Below are 23,605 nucleotides of genomic sequence, written 5' to 3'. Positions count from 1 at the left end.
AAGGAAGTAATAATTAAGTCCATGTTCATTTTGGGCATGATCCAAAGCCCACTAAAGTCAAAGGGAGTCTTTCCATTAATTTCAATGTGCTTTAGATCAGATGATTTTATTTTAAGCAAATTACGAATAGTGCCAAGCTTTGTAGAACTAATTCACTAATGTTAGTAAATAGATAATAGGAAAAGATAAAAGCTGTTACTGTTTATCCCAATAGGATTTCTGATTGATATTTTCCTGCTTTTTGAACCAAAAGTCAGCAACCACCTTTAATATATAGATGAGCACACGGTTATTTCAAATATATAATGGATGAATTTTACACTGTATTGCAATATTCCATTATCTGTCCCCTAAAGCATCTCAAACTTTCATATACATTATGAGATGTTAATTATTAAAAACTAAATGCCAAAACACACAGGTAAACTTGAGGACACATACCCTGGGAGCCTTGTGCACCTACCTTGCTCACAGTTTTTCCCACCATACTGCAGGGGGCACTCACAAGTGTAGGTGTTCCATTTATTCACGCATGTGCCTCCATTTTGACACCAGTTAGTATCACAGTAGTTCTTCTGAGCTGCACAACCTGGAATTTAGAAAGCAGAGCTATTCAGCCTAAAACCATTCCACATCTGTGTATTTGGTAATGGTGGTTACATCGCACCAAAACAGACTTCAAATAACAATAAGTTTCTGAGTGACTGTCTCTGGGCTTTTTTCAATTCTGAAGGGAAAGGAAATCATTAAAGCATTACAACACTTTGAGAGCCACATGATCAAAAGAAAGCAAAAAACTGCTCAGATAAAGACAAAGGGCTTAATTGTGGTGTAACTCTACTGAAGCCAGTGGAGTTATACTATGTAGGAATGTGCCTCCAAATCAGAAAGCAACCAAACTGAAATCTTTCTTTGTTCTAACTTCCCCTGAAACAGGAGCATATTTACCTAGATGAAAAACTGAATTGTGTTCAGCTAATTTTAAGGTAAAGACACAATCTGGCAAAAGCCAGATAATTCAAAGTTAGTGCTGAAGTTCCACCCTCAACTCATGGTCATTACTCATTAATTACCTGATAAGAATACACAGGATCCGAAGTGAGTGCCTCCTCTGGTGCATCACTGAACTAGACCTCCACCAGGCTGTGAGAAGAAGGAACTAACTACTTTTACACAACAGTGATTTGCTCTGCTCTGCCCTGCCCTGTGGATATCTGAGCAGCACTTACCACTTGCTGCCTCTTCCAATATGGGAGCCAGACAGCTGAGATTGTACTCTGAACCTGGTCGCTTTATGAGGCAGTACAGCAGGATTCAGCAGGCCAGAAGAAGAGCAGCTCATGTTTCATTTTTAAACCACAGCTTTTAAAAACTCATGATAAGTATACACAAGCTTCTGAGCAGCTTGCGTTTCAGGTTTGGAGAGTTACTGCATTTGTTTTAAAGTATAACCAGAATTGGTTAAAATATTCCACTCTTCTTGACCTCGTTACACTTAGTTTCAGAGCAGAGTGAGCTTTAATAGCTGAGATGCAAACACATGAAAATGGAGGGTTATTAAAAGAAATTCTGGTGCCACTGTTACAGTTCAGGGCAGATGTGCCACTCAAGTACCACCTTGCCATCAGAGTGCATGAAACACGACTTAGAGCAATGTTCATTTAGGGCTAAATTCTATGTGCAAATCCCTGGATGATATTCTCCTCAGTGCAGAGGTCCTACAGAAGCTTTGTGAACCTCCTAAATGCCATTTCATTCTTTAAGTGGTGCACAGAGCCTCAGAACATCGTGTGGGTCTTCAGCACTGGTATGAATTTCATTTCACTCAGATAAATGGGGTACATGCAGGGGATTTATACCGTGGCCAGGCTAGAAAGACTAGAATACGTTCCCCTTATTTTCCAGACTGCTCCATGGTGGCTACTACAGCTTCAAAGGTGCAACAGCTTCTGTGCCTGTTATATTTCTCCCAGAGAGATGGCAGAAGGGTTGGCAGTGAAGAGTAAAAGCGTGTTTCCCTCTCCCCATAACCCTATCCAACCTGCTCTGCACTAGGGTTGGGCAGACTCCTTATTCGTACTCCCAAATCCTCCCCTCCACTGTTCAGCTGAGCTGAAATAGTTCCAAGACAAATTGGGCCTTCCATATCCAGTGGCAGCATTGCGGGGGTAGGGAATGTAGGAGGAGGGCAGGATTTCTCCTGAGGGGAAAAATTTCAAGGACTGTCATAGCAAAAATGTGCATGTGCCTCACTGCTGTGTACATGGGCAACTAGTTGACCTACACCAGTTTGCACCCTGCCAATCAAATGCTATTTTTCACATGGAAAGGTTGCACTTGCAGCTTTCCATGCATCCCCCATGCACCCTCCTTTGAAAATCTGGTTCTTGGTGTGCACAAGAACTCTCAGCATGACAGAAAGCTTTTTCTTGTGGCCTTTTGAAGATCTGGGAGTTTATACCTGCAAGAGTGCCATTATTGGCTATGAAACTAGCCATGTCGATTGGCTTGTTGTCAATGGAGAGGTTCCTCATACAGCCAATAAATTCTCTGTTGTGCACAGGGAAGTCTTCAGGCAAGTTTGGGACACCCCCAAGCAGGAGAGGTCCAGTCAGGTCCAAAGATCTAAAGAAATAAGAAATTAGCTGGATTATTTTCATGTCATTTGTTTGGCCTCCTTTACTTTACAGTTTATTCACATTTAATCTGACTAAAGAAATCTGAGATATTTAACTGTTTTCTGTTAGCTCATTATTTGCAGGATTTAGCTTCACAAGACTTTAAGTACCGATCTCAATCAAAAGAATCATAATAAAATTAGCTGCAAATTTGTAATTTAGGACTGTTGGAGTTGCCATAACAACCACACCAATAGAGTCAAATATTGGTCTCTGACAGTGACCAGAACTAACTATGTTAGAAGGCGTAAATGGAAAATTATGAAACAACATGCATCCATGGAAATTTCTTTTTAATCCCAAGTAGTGAGATGTTGATTTATAGCCTAAAGCAGGAAGGTTGGTATGTTATATACACTTTTATTCTGACTGGTGTAAAACTATGTATAATAATTTTGTTATTCATAAATTGCTAGTCCCTTTTTGAATCCTCCTAGGCTCCTTGTGTTAACATCTTGTGGCAGTAGGTTCCACTGGATAGTTATATCACCTACACAAAGTATATCATTTAATCAGTTTTAAATGTTAACGAGGCTTTTAACTTTAGTGAGTGTCCTCTTGTTCTTGTATTTCAGAAAAGGGTAAATATGATCACCTGACTGGCCTTTTCAATAGAATTCATTATTTTACATATTTCTATCATGTCTCACATGTTATTCATCGTCTCTCTAAACTAAATAATACTAATCTTTTCAATCTTTCCTCAGACAGAAGGCTTTCCATGTATCTAGTGATTTTCATTGCCCTTCTCTGGATCTTTTCTGTTTTTCCTCTAGCCTTTCTGCGATGGGATGATGTACCATTAATTTGAATGATGATGTCAAAATCTTTTCAGTATTACTCTCTTTTTCTTAAGGCAGCCTCCCATTTTATTTGCTTTTCTGACTGTTGCTGTACAATGAACCAATGTTTCCACTGAGCTTTCAACAATGATCACAAACAATTTTTTGTGTGTCTTTATAGTTATTTTGGACTCAGCAATGTGTATGAGCCGTTCAAATTGCTCCTTCTGATATACAATGCCTTTCACTTCTGTGCTCTGAATTTCATCTGCCAGTTTAAAGTTAGTCAGTTTGTTTTCTTATAAACTCTTTGCTATGTGCGCTTTTCTTCTCACTGCCATGTGTTGTTGTTATTGCTCAATTCCTTTTAAATAGAAGAATGAATAATAAATATCTGTAAAAAGCCCTTACTTTTTTGAGCCACTTTGAGTTCCTTGGGCAGCACATGTGTAGTTCCCAATGAGACTTCCGAAGCGCACAGCCACTGCAGTGTCACAGTCATCCACTGTTACTACCGCCACCTTCTCTCCTGAAGGTCCATGAGGAATTCCTAATCGTCCAATGTGGGGCTTCAAAAAATAAACAACATACCTATAAATAAGGCTACAAACTCAGCAGAATCAACATGCCTGCAGTCCACTCAGACTGCATCATTCTGCTTTTAAGATGACCAAAGTAGGCTGTTCAACCAAACATGCATTAGTTAAGGCCATCTCACTTCCAATTCCATTGTGCAATAGGAAACAAAACGGCTGACTTTATCTGAGAATAGTAACAAGCATCCAGAAGAACTGCGTGATGATTTTTCACTCTTGATCTGAATTTGAAAAATAGGTATGTAGCTTGGCCAAAAGCTATTTATGCCTCATTTCTATTGATGAAGTGATCTGGCCCAGCTCACTTAGAATGGTTCTATTGCACCAGCACAGGACGGTTTCCAAACAATTCCACTCCTGTCACCAGCTCTCCCCTCTCATCTAAAGTGAAGAGCTCACTTAAAAATATTGTATTTCTCACTCTTTCCCTTGCAAAAGCAGCCTTGACAATATAAACTGACACAATATGTCTCCCTAGGGTTAAAAGCATGAAACCAATTTTTCATTTAAAAGATTGACAGCCCCCTCACAGCAACCCAGGACTGGGCTTTAGAGTGCAGAAAAAAATACAGCGACAGGCTACTTGATTTTGGGGAAGATTCCAGATCAAGATCACAACTGTATACCACTGTGTCACCCAACTACTGCTGATGGCACGAGGGCTGCCTCAGAGTCCCACCGACCCCTTCTGGTACCTGAGCCAGCTCCTCTGCTGAGCAGACAGAATGACCTCGGGCCACAAGGAGAAGCAGTTCCACAGGACTGAACAAGGGACAGAGAGCAAGGGACCGCTCTCAGCTCTGACACTCAGTACTTCAATGGCCTTCCTTCAATCACATAGGCCAACATTTTCAAATATTTTTGTGGGTGGTGAGAGACATGATCACAAATGTTTTGCAGGGCTGGCAACAAATGTTAAGGCCAGTTATGTTCTTCTACTGTCTATCTGGATACTCACACTATAGCACTAAGCTCCTCACTAGCATTAATGAATTTACGCTCACACAACACCCTTATGAGCAGGGGTGTGGCATTTTACAAACAAAGAAATGAGACAGAGAAAAAAAATGATTGATGGTCACAAAAGTCTACAGCACCACCAGAAACTGAACACAAATCTCCACCCAGGGTCCCACCACAAGAATATCCTTTGTCTTTTTATAGCTCCATTAACTTCAAAAGAGTTATTTCAGTCTGACACCTGTATAACTAAGAGGAGAACTAAACAGTCACCCGGAAACTGAGATACAGATCCCTCAGACTGAGGAATAACATCTTTGTAAGAGACACAGTAACAGTGTGACAAGGTGGGGGAGGTAATATCTTTTATCGGCCCAGCTTCTGTTGTTAAAAGATACACGCTTTTCAAGCTCACCATGAGAAAGAGCTCTATGTATGCTCAAAAGCTTGTCTCTTTCACCAACAGAAGGTGGGCCAATAAAAGATATCCCCTCATCCACCTTGTCTCTCTAATTATCCTGGGACCAACAGGGCTACGAAAACATTGCAAACAATAATAGTATCAGTCTAAACAAAATAACAGCAATTGATAAACGAGTCATTTTTCATATTGCATATCTGTAGAAAGCAACTTAGTCCTGCTTTTCTAACTTCACAGCTTCTACGAGAACACTGTTTGTAATATACAGCATTGCACAAGCCAGATCTTGCTCACTTTATTCATGTCCTACTGAGGTCAATGGGGCTACTCAGGATTTAACACCAAACCTATTACATCATTGAAATCAGAGTGATAGTCTTATGATCCTTTGATCATCAATAGTAGCAACTGTTGAAGAAAATCATGATGCATGGGCAAGTTTGCTTTAGCGTGCAGTGCACTCCCTTCAGAACTTATATAGTCATTTACATGGCACGTTTCTTTGGTATTGAATTTGTCTGTACTGCAACCTAGGAAGTAGCAAGGGGATGAAAGATCAATTCTGTCTGTTTCAGATTTTGCATGAACAAACTTATTGAAATAGTTAACAGTCAGTTTAATCATCTGCAAAGAATAACAGCTTCATTTATAAAGCTAACTATACTGGTGCATAAAAACAGTTTAAAAAGAAGTTTCCTGGTCTCAAACAATTCCAGTTGGAAAGTATTTTCCATTTCCTCTATGAACAGATAACATGATCACATAGTTTGGCAGCTGTTCATGTAAAGGTTTTGACCTCTATTAAGTGATATTAAGGCACATTTTGTATTTCCCAGATTCTATGGGCTACAAAGCAGTCTAATTTGGAAAAGATTGGGAGCATACACAGATGCGATGCTGAAAATGTTAGTAACAAGCTGGTCAAAATTATGGAATTAATAAATAAAATATTCCAGTTAATAGCAAAACCTTCCACTCCAAAGTTGTAATTTACATTTTTGGTACTAATGTTATACATTTTGAAGAAAAACCTAACACATAAGTTCAAGATGTTTTAATTAAACAAGTCTGTTGTTTATTAACTTGGAAGCATCAGAGGAATTGGCAGAGAGGGCGCTTCTCCCTCCACAGGAGGAGTTTGCCCACAGTTAATCAGGCTTGCAACCTGGATTTCCTAGTGAATCCAAAACTGCTTCTGGATGTCAAGTAGCTGCAGTAACCAAGGCAGCTTTTTGTCCCTTATATTTGACTAGGAGTTGCAACTTTTTCTTTTAGCTGATGCTTTGTCTCAGTGATCCTGACCTTTGACACCTCAAGATTAGATTCCTAGAGTATACTCTACAGTTCTTAGGGCTATACCTTAAGACCGTAAAAGCTTGGAAGCTTAAACTGATACAGAACATGGCAGCCTGTTTGTCACCGAGGGGTCCCCAACTACAGAACTTGCTCCTTGCCTCAGTTCAAAAAATCCTGAATCTTCTGACTTTCTCATCTTGTTGCAAGGCCTGCTTATAATAATAGAATACCAGGGTTGGAAGGGACCTCAGGAGGTCATCTAGTCCAATCCCCTGCTCAAAGCAGGACCAATCTCCAATTTTTGGCCCAGATCCCAAATGGCCTCCTCAAGGATTGAACTCACAACCCTGGGTTTAGCAGGCCATGCTCAAACCACTGAGCTATCTCTCCCCCCTTGCTTGTTCTCCAAGACTCCCTGAAAGGGAGGGATCAATCGCCGGTAAGGGACAAAGTTTGTTGGTGATTTAGTGGGATATGGAGAGTCTTTTTTTTCCTTTTAAATATGGTTACAATATCCACCTTTCCAGTACCTGGCATGGGGCATACTTTACAACAAAAAGACAAACGTCTAAAATGATGTAAGTAAATATTAAAATTAATCAAGTAACTGCTCCTTATACAGAAGGGTTCAAAGTAACAATGTATCAGGAACAACAGTTCAAAGAAAAGTAAACTGGTGAGACTAAATGATAGCAGACAAAGCTTTCCTATTTAGGGTCTGATCCTTGCTCATATGGAAGACAAATGAGAGTTTTGCCATTGACTTCAACAGGAGAAGGACTGGGCCCTTACAGAAGAGAGGTTCAGTACAAAATAACAACATCCACACTGTTATTTTCTGAGAGGGAGATTTTCAAGGACACAAGTGGGAGTTAGGTGCCCTGTTCCCATGACTTTTAATGGGAACTGGGTACCTAGCTGCCCTTTGTGCCTTTGAAAATCTCTTCTTGAAACACCATGCTACCTAAAAGCCAAGTTTCATTAGCTTTGCTGTACAGTAATTCTGCATTCATGAATAAATGTTCAGTGCGGTGCACAGGAATTTACCAGCATGACTCCATTAATGTTAATGGAAGTCATGTAACTAAGTCCCTGCTCACAGAGCTGAAAATTTACCTCTCATTGTCTAACCCTAAGTGCTGCCTTTCCACATAGTGTTTGTGTGGCAATAGCTTGGGGTTCAAACTTCAAAGACCACATGCTGTAAAAGTGAGAAGTATGCAGAGGTACCAACAGCTCAATAAATAAATAACTAAAAAATAATTTACACAGAGGTCTCAGTTTCACATATGCAAATTAGAAATGAAGTTGATTCTTCCTGGTCTCACAGAAACAAGCTGCACCTTGCAGGGTATTCTCATCATTATCATTTCCTCCGCTCAAGTACATTGCACCAATTCTTAGTTTTGCTTGCTATGTTGCCAATGAAAAAGATTCTTGTCTTACTTAGATAAGGGTAAGAAACAGCTCTGGCTAATCAATCAAGCATAGGCTTTTGGGAGCCAGGAACCCCCCATTTCTAATCCCACTTTGGACACTGACACATTCTGTAGCCTGGACATATCACTTAGCCTCCATGTATTTGACTTTCCACCATCTGTAAAATAGCAATAATAATATTTACCTCCCTCAGATGAGGGCAATTAGCACACACAATCTCCTCAGAGCTTTAAAAACATTAACTATGCCTTAACACTCCAGTGAGGGAGGTTAGAGTTTTGATACCATTTTAAGGAGGGGCAATCTGAGGTTTAGGGTTTAACCCATGACATTCCCCATGACACAGAGGGAATCATGGTTAGCCTCAGGATTATAATGAAGAAGTTCCAGACTTCCAGGCCGGTTTAATCAGACCACCTCTCTCCTTCAGACCATGATAAAGGCATCTGTGAGATGTCTCAGACTCAGTGAATGACATCAAATGTGATCTGGAGGAACCATCTTCTCAGAGCCCAAAAGTAAAGATGACATCCTTTTGGGTGCAGATTTTCTATTTCTAAGGTATATAGCAGACTCAAGTGACACCTCCACATGTATCTTATTCAAGATGTCAGGTCAGATTCTAGTAAGATCCAGCTGAGGAGTGGCAATCTGTTTGGCTTTTTTCCTGATTCTTCAACATAAACAAACATATATATACTCTCACAGGTATATATTCACACATTAAAATGCTAAGAATCTTAATCTGTGAAATTTCTGTTTTACAGTGATGGGGTCATCAGAATGTGTGTCTGTTTTGTAGTCTGCAAATTTGATATCCTTTCCGTTAGTATATCACTTTAAAAGTCAGAGACAATGCTAAATTGATGTACTTCAGTATGATTTAGAAGTTCCATCCACTGAAAGCAAATATTTAAATCATTCATGATCCATTCAGTTATTCATTAAACGTACAGATGGTCTCATGGTAAATACTGTAGAGAAGAGATCCACAGATTAAGGGATAATGCAGGCTCTGTCTTAAACACTTAATGGCTACATTTTTTGTACGGCATTAATCATATTTCTCAAATGTCACAAACTAAATTCAGTGGCCAGTTTAACAAAATAGCCCAAACCTCTGTGGATTTATTTGTAAATAAATCAGATCCACGACACTTAATATTTTGTACTTAATGATAATATTTGCAAAGTAAAAACTGTTTCTTTGGTCAGTTAGTGGCAGAGGTGGGAACACAACTCTGGATTTGCTGCTCTGTGCTTAATCCTCTAGACTACATGGATTTTATGGTGACATCACCTTCAACTCCTTCATCAGTGGCAGCTTTCTCAAAATTCACAAGTGCACATTTTTGAGTGGAAGTGTCCACTTTATTTTTCGGAAACATCCAGAGAGTAAAAAATATTTTCATTCAACCTCATAAAATTGCTCCACTTTTATGGATGTTTCAGGAACTCAACACAGGCTCATTTAGACAATAAACATTGCTATTATAAATATTTCAGTCTGCTCTGGCCTCTTTGCTCCCTTTGAAGCAACTGACAACAGAGGAAACAGCTTTGCAGCAAACTGTAGACAAGGACAACAGTGTGAAAAACATAAATGAGTACCCTTGAAAGGGAGACACAACAAACCTAGTTAAGCTTGGCATAAGGCAATCCATTCTTCTCAGGGGACAGATATGAAGGTGCATATTACAAACATATTCTTTGCTTAGCTCATTGCACAAAAAGCATCTATTTTTAAAAATTAAGCTATTAGACTAACGTCCTTTTCAGTGTCAAGACTTAATACACAGTTTAATTTGTTTGCCGTCATCATAACTTATTTTTAAAAAGAAAAGCCATTCCAAAATCAACGGTACTCTTTCTCTATGAAAGCTTCCAAGTTTTTGTTTCCTGGTCAATAAGTCACACATTGTTTTTGTTAATGAGTAGCTAATGATTTATTGAGGATTTTCAGAGGTTAAAGGTTACAAAGAATCTGTTTCCTAGTTGTTCTTTTTTAAATTAATATTTTTCTAAACTTTTGTTTGTTTAGCTCAAAAAATTATTAGTGGTATTGTAGGATAAAATGTACCATATTCATATACTTTCAAACCAACTTATTTCACAATTTTTCCAGCTCCAGTAATAATTAGCAGAAAATGGAGCACCTTCCAAAGTCTACTGCAGATGCTGGAAGTTTGCAGTGCAGTTTTGGTTCAAACATGCTCAGTCTCATTAGGCAACTAGCCATGCTCAGAGAACCCTTTCATTAACCTGTTGGCCTCAGCCCAACTATCTAACCCAGGAAAGGGGGAAAAAAGGCTTCAGATTCCCAGGCAATACTTCACTGCTTCAGTGGTCAAAAAGCTCATTAACTGACAGCTACAAACACCGTCTCGCTGGGCACAGAAATGGGAATCAACCCCCTCCAAAAAATAAACAAACTGGAAACAACAAATAAGGCAGCAGGAACCAAAAAAAGTGTGACATTTACAACCTAGAGGGATATAAATTGGTAAATACCAGACAACTTTAATGCTGCTACACGGACTTATAGATTGCACTGACCAAAACAGTCAGTCAGGCAACTGGAAATTGGGCCAGATTAGAACAAACACACTAAAGTTAATTTCTGCTTTGTAAAATTGCCCTTTGCTGATTTCTAGAGAAAAAAAATGAACAGCACCTTTAAAACAAGCCAGTATAAAGAATGGAGAATCCATCACATATTTCCACTCTGATACATTCTGATAGTCACCAAAGGTAAGTATGACAAATTATTACACAAACTTTTCATTCCTTTGATGTGCATTATTCCTTCATTACTCACTGAATAGTCTAAAGTCAATTTTTTTGGTATGTACTTGCTCTTGACTTGAATCTATACACACAACAGGAATTTGTGACAGCAAAAAAAGCACTTTCCAGTAAATGGATCAAACACTGCATATCACCATACCATTCCCTTTCCTAGACAAAGTGATAGTGACATCCTGGGACTCCTCACAATCAGGATCCAGGCTGGGTCATGACACTGAGATGGCTTTAGTAGCACGGAATGGTGACCTCCTTACAGCTATGTACAGAGGCCAAACTTTGAAGTTCATACAGCTTGACCTGCTGGTGGCTTTTGACATAGTCAATTATGAGACACTGCTCATCTTCCTACAAGATTTAGCTGGTGTGAATGGTGTAGCACTCAACTGATTTTCATCAATCCTTTCTACCACACTCAAGAATGATAATAGGCAGCAGCTTCTCATCCTCACAAGCTCTCACATGTGGAGTCCCACAGGACTAGTTCCGTCCCCTCTCCTTTTCAATATACGTGATGCCTTGGGAAGAAATTGTGTAATGCCATGCATACGTTGATGGCACTCAACTGTACATTTCTTATCCAGCATAAATGACCAACACCCTCACAGATATGACATACCTCCTGCAAGAGGCCAGTGCTTGGAAGAAGCTTGTCCCAGGGCAGACAGCCGTGATGTTGGTAGGGGGAGTGAAAGAGCCAAAACCTTGACCACACCCTTCTTTGGTATTACTGGATTCCTCTCTGCTCCTTGATACAGAGGCAGCAGCAAGATGCACCTTTTTCACCACTCAGAGACTATGTCCATTCCCCTCAGACAAGGGCCCAGGTACCACAATCCATGCAGTCTTCACCATAGGACTGGTCTGTCTCATTCAGCTTCTACCATGTTTTTCTCAATTCTCAATTGTCACTGGTTGTTGATTCCTCTACCCCACCCCTTTCTTACCACTGCAACTTTCCAGCTGCCTGCCCTCTCTGTTTCAGCCTCCTATGCTTCGCACCCTTCTTCTTGTTCCCCTCCTCACATTCTCCCTGTCATTTACACACTCCCCTCTTAGTCCAGCAATCCCTTCCTCACCCAAACTTCAGCCCTAAACACCCTCCACACACAAGCATTATGGTATGTAAGTGTTCTGTTTTGATTCATCTTGTTTAATTGTGTGTTTGGAGCCCAACCATTACTGTGATCAAAGTCCTACAAATACCTAGAAATACCAAATTGTGCCACTCTTATTCACACTGAATAGTATCTCACTTAGGATTAGTCCCATTTTCTTCCACAGAACAACTTGCTAAGAAAAGTATCATTCCAGCATGAGTAAAGGTGACACAGCCTGGCCTTCAGAAATTAGCTCTCTCATCCTCTCTCGGTTCAATAAAAGTACTTTGTGTGATTGTGTCAGGTTAGTGGCCTTTGGAAGGGACCCAATAAAGTACATGAGGATTCCTGTGTGGCCAGGTGCAGACAGTTCCTCCAAAGTGCTGTTTCCCCTCACCGCCATAGATGTGAAATTCTTTAAAAACTTCTCTGTAAATCAGTGAGTTACTGTAGGTTTCTGTGTGATTAAATACAGATAAGAGCACACTTCAAAGTATTACACTGAATTCCTGAGCTGCCATTTAAATGACTCTGCTGGAAACAGTGCACAGTGTTAAAATGTTTTTTTTCTCATTAAAGTAGATTACGAAAAAGATCTGCTCTTACAACAACAGAAGGGAGTCCTGCTGCAATAAGGTCATGCCTGCTTTGAAACAAAAGAATAGCAAAGGTATAGATAAAAGGACATTTAATATTGTTATTATTACATGTACAATAGTTGGTTAAAATGTTGTAATGTAGTCTGGAGGGACTGGAATTTTCAATTGCTTCAAGCCCTGTTTTGTGATGTTTATAAGAGGAAATGTTCAGCCTGCATTAATGTGAAAAAAACCTCATAATGTCAGAAAATCATCTACTATAGTAGATACAGAATAAGGCCTTAATCCTTCCCATCCATATTTGGTGCACATTGCCATATACCTTAGGTCTGCCTACCCACAGCTGACTTTCCAAAGTACATAGAAGGGCTTGAAAGGTCCTTGAGAAGTCATTACCTCAAGCCCCCTGCACTGAGGCAGGACCAAATAAATGTAGATCATCCCAGACAGCTAAGTTCCCTCTAGGCTGCACGGTCTTGTGGCTACGCAGCAGGCTATCAAGGGCCGCGCAGGCAGGGAGAGGTGCCCCTCCCCCAACCCACCCCAGCCAGAGCTGCCACGGCCAGGGAGAGGTGCCCCTCCCCTGGCCCTGAGCTGCAGTGGTGAGAGAGGGCTGGGGGGAGTCCTCTCTCCCCGCCCCAGCCCTGGGGCAGCCTGCACTCCAAACTCCTCATCCCCGGCCCCATCCCAGAGCATGCACCCCCAGCCCTTACCCCCCTGAACCCCAACCCTCTGTCCCAGCCCTGAGCCCCCTTCCACACCCTGAACCCTTCATCCCGGGCCCCACCCCAAAGCCCGTACCCCGAGCCAGAGCCCTCACCCCCCCCGCACCCCAGCCTTCTGCTCCAGCCCTGAGCCCCCTCCCACACTCCAAACCCCTTGGCCCCACCCCTGCCACACATCTCCTCCATATTGGTGCACATAACAAAATTCATTCTGCATATGGACTCAAAAAATTAAGAGAAAACACTGCCTGACAGGTGTTCGTCCAGGCTCTTTTTAAAAGCCTCCAATGAGGGGATTTCACAACCCCCCCTTGGAAGCCTATTCCAGAGCTTAACTACCATTGTAGTTGGAAAGTTTTTCCTAATATCCAGCCTATATCGCCCTTGATGCAAATTAAGCCCATTGCTTCTTGCTCTACCTTCAGTAGGCATGGAAAACAGTTGATCACCATCCTCTTTATAACAATTCTTAACATATTTGAAGACTGTTAACAGGTCCCCACTCAGTCTTCTTTTCTCAAGACTTTTCACAAGACTAAACGCCCAGTTTAACTGTTCCTTACAGATCAGGTTTTCGAAACCTTTTATCACTTTTATTGCTCTTCTCTAATCTCTCTCCAGTTTGTCCACATCTTTGTTAAAGTGTGGCGCCCAGAACTATACACAGCATTCCAGCTGAGTCCTCACCAGTGCCAAGTACGGTGGTAGAATTACTTCCCATGTCTTACACACGACACTTGTGTTAATACACCTCGCAATGATACTAGCCCTTTTTCCAACTGCATCAGATTGCTGACTCTTGTTCAAAGTTGTAATCCATTATAACCCTCAAATCCTTTTCAGCAGTACTACAACCTAGCCAATTTGTCCCCATTTTGTAGCTGTGCATTTTATTTTTCCTTCCTAAGTGAAGTACTTTGCCTTGTCTTTACTGAATTTCATCTTGTTGATTTCAGTCCAATTCTACAATTAGTCAAGGCTGTTCAGAATTCTAATACTGTCCTCTAAAGTGCTTACAACTGCTCCCAGCTTGGTGTCATCTGCAAATTTTATAAGCATACCCTCCTCACCATTATCCAAATCTCTAATGCAAATATTGACTAGTACCACACCCAGACTGCAGTGCCCCACTAGATACACCCTCCCAGTCTGACATTACTAACTACTCTTTGAGTATGGTCTTTCAACCACTTTTGCACCCACCTTATAGTAAGTTCCTCTTGACCACATTTCCCTAGTTTTCCTATGACAATGTCATGTGGAACTGTGTCATTAAAATCATAATTAAATGTCTTGTATCAGAGAGCTAGAGTGAGCACATAGGGCGCAATCCAAAAGCCTCACTAAGGCAAACTACCACTGGGAAATCCTGCAATTCTCATTTAGGGCCCTGTCATCTTCTCTACCTCTGTGAACAGAGGGGCAAAGACTCATCACTGCAGGAACCATGCTTTCAAGGGCTTCCACGATGCCCCACTAAACCTCCCTGGGGGATTCTGCAGTGCAGAGAGGTTAAGCTGCCCAAGTTAATACAGCCTCAGGCTGTACTCTCTTGTGCCAGCTTCCCCAGTGGGCTTGAGAGGGGGAAAGCAAATATGAAGGAGGAGATTCCACCACCTCTTAGCCCCCTCCAAATCACAGAGTCCATACCGCATGAAGGGGCTTGTGCAGGCTTAGAGGGATGAAACAGTGTGAGGCTAAGTCTGTAGTCTCCATGCTGTGGAGGGGAGTGTGGGCCCCCATGGCCCATTGACTTCAGGGAGAGTGGTGGGTGCTCAACACCTCTTGGGATCAGGATCCCTGTCCTTTCCTAAGCAAAACTCCCAGAATTCCAATGGCAGTTTTGTCTCCTTAGGACTGAATAAAGACTTCGGGACTTGGCCCAGCATGCAAGGTGCAGACTTGTTAAATGAAAACTTTAATGTGATGATTGTTCCTGGAAGATTTGTTTTACTTTGTGCATAAAGAACAGAAGAAACAAATCCCTTGAGATGCTGGCAAGCTAGTGAATTCCACAGACAATAATTCATCAAAAAGCTTTTACAGAGGAGAAAGACATTAAAATGTTATGAGTTTGTATGGCCCATTTCTTCCCTAACAGTATAATTGGTTCTTTAAAGACATCATGAATTATATTTGATCTTGTATACACAGTATCTGAGCAATTTAGGTCTCTAGTGCAGAATACACTTCACAGCTCTGTGTCCCTGGAATGACTTTTGCTGCTTTACCCCTTTGTTTCCTGATATACAAAGCTAGACACGTTACTTTTTAGTCCCCATCACAACAATGAAACATCATGTATCATTAGTTTAGAGTCAAAACCTGACTTCCTTTCTTAGGTTTTATTCAGTTTTCACTCAGCCCTTACCAGAAGAAATGTCTACTGACTGGGGTCTGCCTGAGGAAAGACTCAGTGAAATAGACTGTCTTCCATATACAGAGGGGACACTTCACATATGGATCTTCCCCATCTCCCATCCCACAGAGAAGTGGAGAACAGCTGCCTCTACAGCACCACACCACAACCTCCTCTGGACTCTACAGAGGGCACTCGCTGGAGCTGAGGACTGCAGCTGGTTGCGGGGGGAAAAGAGAGAAGCAGCACATCCCTCAACCAGCCTTCAGCGATTGTCTGAAAGAGACACCATGGCCTGGAGCTGTTATCTTTTTCCCTCTTCCTCCCTCCCTTGTAGATTTTAAGGCCAGAGGTGCCTATAATGATCATCTAGTCTGACCTCTGACATAGCACAGGTCATAGAACATCACCAGTGACTCCTGCACCGAGTCCATAACTTCTGGCTGAACAAGCAAGTATCTGCAAGACAGACATCCAGTCCTGACTTAAAGACTTCAAGTGATGGAGACTCCACCATGGCCCTTGGGGAGTGGTTCCAGGAGTTAATTATCCTCACCGCTTCTTATGCAAATCTGAATTTGTCTAACTTTAGTTTCCCACTTTTGGATCTTGCTATGCCTAAGGGTCTTCTCTGGGACCCTCTATTGGTTGGATGAGAGAAACTGCTGGTGCCCAGAGCTAGAACGGAGGCATAGGGGTTCTGCCTGGATGGCCTAAGTTTGAGAGTGGGCCCCAAGCCCTATTCAGTGGGGGTGAGGGTGAGACAAATCCCGTTCCACGCCCTGACAGAACGATCAGGGAAGGGAGGACCTTCACAAGGGATCCCTCTCAGAGATTTCCTATCCCAGAGCCTCCTCGCACTGTTTATTCTATCAGACAGGATGACTGGGCCTAAGCAAAGACCTCCATACTTGGCCCCTAGACTGGAACACCAGAGAACAGAACCAAATATCATGTTAGCAACAAGAAGAAAGTCAAGGAAAGTGTGGGCCCCTTACTGAATGAGGGAGGCAACCTAGTGAGAGAGGATGTGGAAAAAGCTAATGTACTCAATGCTTTTTTTGCCTCTGTCTTCACGAACAAGGTCAGCTCCCAGACTACTGCACTGGACAGCACAAATGGGGAGGAGGTGACCAGCCCTCTGTGGAGAAAGAAGTGGTTCGGGACTATTTAGAAAAGCTGGATGAGCACAAATCCATGGGGCCGGATGCGCTGCATCCGAGAGTGCTAAAGGAGTTGGCGGATGTGATTGCAGAGCCATTGGCCATTATCTTTGAAAACTCATGGCGATCGTGGGAAGTCCTGGACGACTGGAAAAAGGCTAATGTAGTGCCCATCTTTAAAAACGGGAAGAAGGAGGATCCTGGGAACTACAGGCCCGTCAGCCTCACCTCAGTCCCTGGAAAAATCATGGAGCAGGTCCTCAAGGAATTAATTCTGAAGCACTTAGAGGAGAGGAAAGTGATCAGGAACAGTCAGCATGGATTCACCAAGGGCAAGTCATGCCTGACTAATCTAATTGCCTTCTATGACGAGGTAACTGGCTCTGTGGATGATGGCTCCATGTCTAGTTGGCAGCTGGTATCAAGTGGAGGGTCGGTCCTCGAGCTGGTTTTGTTCAATATCTTCATAAATGATCTGGAAGATGGTGTGGATTGCACCCTTAGCAAGTTTGCAGATGATACTAAACGGGGAGGAGAGGTAGATATGCTGGAGGGTAGGGATAGGATACAGAGGGACCTAGACAAATTAGAGGATTGGGCCAAAAGAAATCTGATGAGGTTCAACAAGGACAAGTGCAGAGTCCTGCACTTAGGACGGAAGAATCCCATGCTCTGCTACAGATTAGGGGCCAAATGGCTAGGCAGCAGTTCTGCAGAAAAGGACCTAGGGGTTACAGTGGACGAGAAGCTGGATATGAGTCAACAGTGTTCCGTTTTTGCCAAGAAGGCCAATGGCATTTTGGGATGTATAAGTAGGGGAATTGCCAGCAGATCGAGGGACGTGATCGTTCCCCTCTATTCGACATTGGTGAGGCCTCATCTGGAGTACTGTGTCCAGTTTTGAGCCCCACACTACAAGAAGGATGTGGAAAAATTGGAAAATGTCCAGCAGAGGGCAACAAAAATGATTAGGGGACTGGAACACATGACTTATGAGGAGAGGCTGAGGGAACTGGGATTGTTTAATCCGCGGAAGAGAAGAATGAGGGGGGATTTGATAGTTGCTTTCAACTACCTGAAAGGAGGTTCCAAAGAGGATGGATCTAAACTGTCCTCAGTGGTAGCAGATGACAGAACAAGGAGCAATGGTCTCAAGTTGCAGTGGGGGAGATTTAGGTTGGCTATTAGGAAAAACTTTTTCACTAGGAGGGTGGTGAAACACTGGAATGTGTTACCTAGGGAGGTGGTGGAATCTCCTTCCTTAGAAGTTTTTAAGGTCAGGCTTGACAAAGCCCTGGCTGGGATGATTTATTTGGGGATTGGTCCAGCTTTGAGCAGGGGGTTGGACTAGATGACCTCCTGAGGTCCCTTCCAACCCTGATATTCTATGATTCTATGATCATTTGTTCAGTGAGAGTCTCCTTGAACACAGTTTTAAAAGCTATGTTTTGCACTCAGTGGAATGAGTAGCATTTTACGTTTGACTAATGAAAATGGTTTGAACTTTCAGTCACATAGTTCTTAATGAATTTCCTTGACATGCATTCAACAATAAAACATCTAATTTCTATACTTTCCTATATATGCTTGCAATTGTAACTGCTACACATGTTAAAAAAGAGCAATGTCAATTAGTGCCACATAATAAATAATACAAATGACCAATGAAGTACATATATATATATATATATATATATATATATAACCTCCTCTGATTCATGGGACAGATCCATGTACTGTACGTGTGCTTCACACTCTAAACAGCATGCTGTTCAGTAATTGTATAGTTAGGACAAACCCACCCAAATAAAAAAAATGATCTGCTGATGCAGTTACTTTTGTTCTTGTAAGGAGCTCCCAAGACCACCATAAACCTATCTGGCTACCATATCATTAACTCAGACAAAAACTCTTTGGGCGCTCAAGTGTGAGAGTAAATTAAACATGCAATCCGCCTACATGACTCTGGTAAATGCACTGTGCATGGTAAGTCAACAACATGGTTTTTTAGCTGCATCACTTGAGTTGCATTTGAGCTTTGTGTAACTGAAGGGCTTCCTGAAAGTTTCTCTGGGAAGTGAAGGCTCTACCCTTATGCAAATATCCTCATATGAGGCCTTTCTAGAATTACAAATGAAGGTTTCAAATTCAGTCAAATTCTTTAAGTTTTTTGTGTGCTGTAAATCTCCTTATATGAAAACCATGGCAACAATTTGGATCCAACAGTAGCTTTGTAGAGGAAAAGTCATTCAGTACAAACTGGGGCTCTTGCTGAGAGCTCTTTAGGATCTTTGCAGGAAGCTGATTTTCAGCTCTGCCAGCTTGCCTGCTGCATTACAGCGAACTTGAACAGTCTGGGAATACATTCTATCGATTACTAACTATTAACAATGAGAAGAGATATACAAGGGGTAACAAACCTAGGAACATAACTAAATCCATAGTCACTGGATACTATATTAGAGCTGGTAGGAACAGCTGATTTGTTCCACATAGAAGCAGACTTTGGAAATGAATAAAAACACAATCAATTACTTTCCACTGACTTCCGCATCATACTCTAGATAGAGGCTTTAAAAGCTGAGCCTGTTACACGTAGAGCCAATAGAAATGTGAGCTTGAAAGCCTGGACTCACTTGATGGGGAACTCCCTACATCTCCTCCTGAGGAAAGGTACAAATGGCTAAAAGCAGCTGCAGTGTTCCTAACAGTGGGACGGGAAGGGAGGGAGATGGGTCCAAAGCTTTGCATTTTCAGTGCTCCCCTTGGTGCACTGTGTAGTGAGGGGAACCATCCCTGCATATCCCCCAAGCACAGGAATGGTAACTGTGACAAGCCCTTGTGTGGGCCATAGGGAAGCATCCATCCATGTTTCCCCCTGCTCCTGATTAAAAGCCACAATGCCCCTGATTAAAAGCCACAATCTGGCCCATGCTATTTAGTCATACCTTTAGATAGATTTCTCTGGTTATTTTGGATCTCACTCAGATGGGGGAAGTGAGTTTTTTTGGTCCCATCTTGAGCAAACATTTCAAGAGTGTGCAAATTTCCATATTTCATATTTGCAGTGCTTGGTAACTTTAGCAAAACTTCCTAATTTTTATTTTAATAGGAGCTCCAGCTCCTACTAAAGTCAACATAAAAAAATTCCCATTGATTCTAATGGTTGATTCTGGTCGTAGTGACATTAAGATAATCTTCTACAACTGCATTGTTTATGCAGAAAATCCCCCTTAATCCTTTAATAAATTAGTTTTGAAGCCATTAGGATTTATTTCATGAATTCTCTCTGTGGCCACAATTATCTCTTGTCAGATGTCATTAGTGACGGATACCTACATAATAAATGTTTCTGCTAAACTACATCTACTAATGATCAGACTTCTCTTATGAGGTATGCTTTTCAATAGGGGTCTAATATTTAGTATTCAAAAAAGATACTTATGAAGATAATAAACCAGTCACTTCTCTCCCCAGTACGTGTGTAGTAGCTGTGGCCTTTCCAAGCACACATCATATTATCAAAAACTGTTAATTTTCTATTGAAGAATATAACTGCCAATCACATTTCCAAATGTGCAGACTACCAAGTAAAAGGAATTAGTAAAATCTATAACTTTAGGTTCAAAAAGTGACTGAAAATTGTTGCTCTGTGATGACTGTTTGGTGGCCTACGTACAATGAGTCCGTGATCTCTGTTCTGTTCCTTGTGGACAGGTGGCTGAATCATAAATACCACCATCATAACTGGCAGTCTCAATAAAGAAACCGAGGCATGAATGGCCATGCAGCACAAACTCCCCTTTCACTCATAAAGGGGGCCCCTCCAGACAGGGCTGAGGTGCACTGGTAGGGCAGCAGAGAGAAGTTAGCATTGTTTCTATAGCTGCATATCAGTTATGTGGGAACAGAGGACTTCAGGTTGCAGGGCTGTCAACCCAGCACTTGCACAAGCATTAAATTCACTTTAAAAGAGAGAGAATATCCAGTATTGCCATGAATGGCTTTTGAAGTGATTGTATTGTTTGCAATCTGAGTTTAACCCCAATGGTATTTGATAGCTTCCTTTGTTCTTCCAAAGTTAACAGTGGAATACCAAGGGGGTGGGGTGAGGTGGGGTCAATCATCATTGCTGGATATAGAATCATTCTGTTTCCATAACAGGTGAATTTGCTATCATCACACAAGGTCTGTGTTTGCAGATGGAAATGTGATAGCCTATCTATCAGCTCCACCAGCAGTCAGCACTGTGGGACACGTATGCTACAATGAATGGGGCTTGCATTTGTCTCTCCATTGCAGACTGTTGTGGTGTAGCCATATTTCATCCGATCCTATTCAAAACAAACTGCAACATTAATCTCTAATGCAGACTAGTACAAGTCTCACCTTCCAGGAGTCTGCTCATTCTGCTCACCCTGATGCCATGAGTTTAGATTAAAGGTCAGACTCTGGCTGTCCTTAGGTGGGGAACGCAGGCTCAGGGTGCCACTTCGCCCCATCAGTACACCTGCACAATAGGCCGCCAGACAGCCACTGCTCCCTGACTCCAAGAGGGAAGGATGCAGCTGGCACAGCCAGACATGTTCCATGTCTCCACTGAGTGAACTGGGGCCGTGGCCAGGCCCCTGTCCCTCTATGCACATACTTGATCTCAGAGGCTGACCATGCCTTTAAAAAAGGCACATCTGAGCATGCGTCCCCAGCCCCTCTGGAAACATTCTGCCTCTGGCTTTTGCCACCCATGCACTACACCTCCACATACAATCTTGCATGGCACAGACTCCCAGAGCCAAAACAGAGCCCTACGCATGTAAAGTCCTTTGTCAGCGAGAAATGCTAACTGGGAGACAATGAAACTGAGTCCTGCTAATCAGCTGCAATCAAAATACATTTTCTTATTGGAATAACTATAAGAATCGTATGAGAGTGAACCTAAGGGCTTGTCTTCACTGCCTTGTGAGCTCAAATGCTTACGCTCGATGTACTCCACTTCAGCTAGTCAGCCTATGAGTGACAGCGGCCAAGCTGGAAAGGCCAGCTCAAACCATCCTCAAGTTACTGTGCACTCATGGCCACAGTACTGAGTCAAACAAAGGCACTTGCCTTCTGGGGGCATTTCCCTTGGCTCCGAGCGCCACACTATTCTGAGTTGCTCCTTCCAAAGTCTCATGGTGTATTTTGGAAAAACAATGTTTGTCCATTCTGGTCACATGGGCAGAAGTGGTGTGTGCCTGGCAACTTACTGCAGCACACCAATTCTGCTTGTGTTTGTTTCTGTGTTCAAATGGAAAGCCATGGGTCCTATTCTGAATGAGGAGTGGGATGCAGGGCTTTTCTCCACCCAGCTCCTAGTCCCCCTGCCTGGCATGCAGAAGCAGAGATGGCTGGCCAGAGACTCCTGCTCCGGGGGCCTGATCCTTTTTTTCCTGCCTGGATCCTAATCCCCCTGCCTGGCTTGGAGAGTCAGGGGCAGCTTGTGGCTCTGTATCTGCAGTCCTGTATTAGAAAGCCTTCTCCAGATGTGCATTTATTGTGATGGTGATGCCGAAATAAAATTGTGTTAAGAGCCCAGCCCTCTCTAGTGCAGTCAAAGCACTCACAAAATCAAAGGGACTGAGCAAAGTTAATAACACTATCAATATCAATTTTAAGCATCTAACGGTGCAACTGGGCCTATCACTGTCAGTGCAGCTGAATTAACCTTTCACTGCGCATCAGTGACAGTATCAGTGCAGCTGCATTACGAGTTAATTCATGTAAAATTGAAATATACTAGCATCACTGCTGCTCTGAATTGTTAACAGTGAACAATTGCAGCAGTCCAGCCCAGCTGCCTTAAACCAGGTATAACGCGCACAAATGGCACAGTGCAATGTCACATGAATGGGTTGTGCATACTGTCACCTGTCATCACACCACTGTCCCTGCAGGGAGGGTGGACTGATGACAGTAATCCTGACCCTGGGTATTTCCTTCCATGGACTGGCTAAGCCTCCACTCAGTGGTCGCTGGCTGCATAAGCCTGAAGTAAAGTTCAGGCCAACGTGAACAGGCTGATGAACTAGATGCAGGAACATCCATCCCATGGAGATATACATTTCCACCCCTCCTTCCCCTGCAGCAGTGGGAGCCCAGTCCTGTATTTCCATGAGACTCTTGACTTTACACCAACAAAGGCCTTGTCACAGACTTACCTCCTGGGACAGTGTTATTTTTTAAAAGTTTGCATGGCTTCTTTAAATGCTGAAATGCTAGTGCCATGTGAGAGAAAGCACAGTGCTGTATACTCTGCAAGTGCTTGTTCCCACCCCCAGTTCTGTGTCTGCAGACATTTGTATGCTTGTATTAATAATACCTGCTTTGCACACAGGCAGGAGTTTAAATCTGGAGGGATAGCAGCTTCGTATGGCCAGCAGGGAACAAAACACAGACACAGCAGCAGTGAAGCCTACCTCTGAGTACGGGGAGTGGGGAGAGAGGATGACTGTTTCCCACATGCAGCAGAGAGTGGTAGACAGGATGTTATCTGAAGCCTGTCCTCTGGATGCTCGGGGTGGAAGGATGGAAATGGTAGTACCCATGCCAAGAAGGGTTTGTTCACCCGCCACCTTCCAATACAGATTAGTCCTACCCAGGCAATGATGGGCCCTTATGTTATTCCCGCCTGACAATGGAGTT

At 42.4% G+C, this 23,605-nt stretch overlaps 1 protein-coding gene across 1 annotated transcript in view; it reads right to left on the bottom strand.

Moving 5' to 3' along the window:
* CELSR1 (cadherin EGF LAG seven-pass G-type receptor 1) overlaps positions 1-23,605 on the bottom strand; it is a 258,104-nt gene that overhangs the window by 63,546 nt on the left and 170,953 nt on the right. The window contains exons 6-8 of the mRNA XM_074942418.1: positions 3,872-4,029; positions 2,462-2,625; positions 464-589 (exon numbers count right to left, since the gene is read on the bottom strand). Coding sequence (XP_074798519.1) covers positions 464-589; positions 2,462-2,625; positions 3,872-4,029 — 448 coding nt within the window. The remainder of the gene's footprint in view (positions 1-463; positions 590-2,461; positions 2,626-3,871; positions 4,030-23,605) is intronic.

Source organism: Natator depressus, chromosome 1 (assembly GCF_965152275.1).
Source record: "Natator depressus isolate rNatDep1 chromosome 1, rNatDep2.hap1, whole genome shotgun sequence".
NCBI classification, from domain to species: Eukaryota; Metazoa; Chordata; order Testudines; family Cheloniidae; genus Natator; species Natator depressus.
This window is presented reverse-complemented; position numbering and strand designations above follow the sequence as displayed.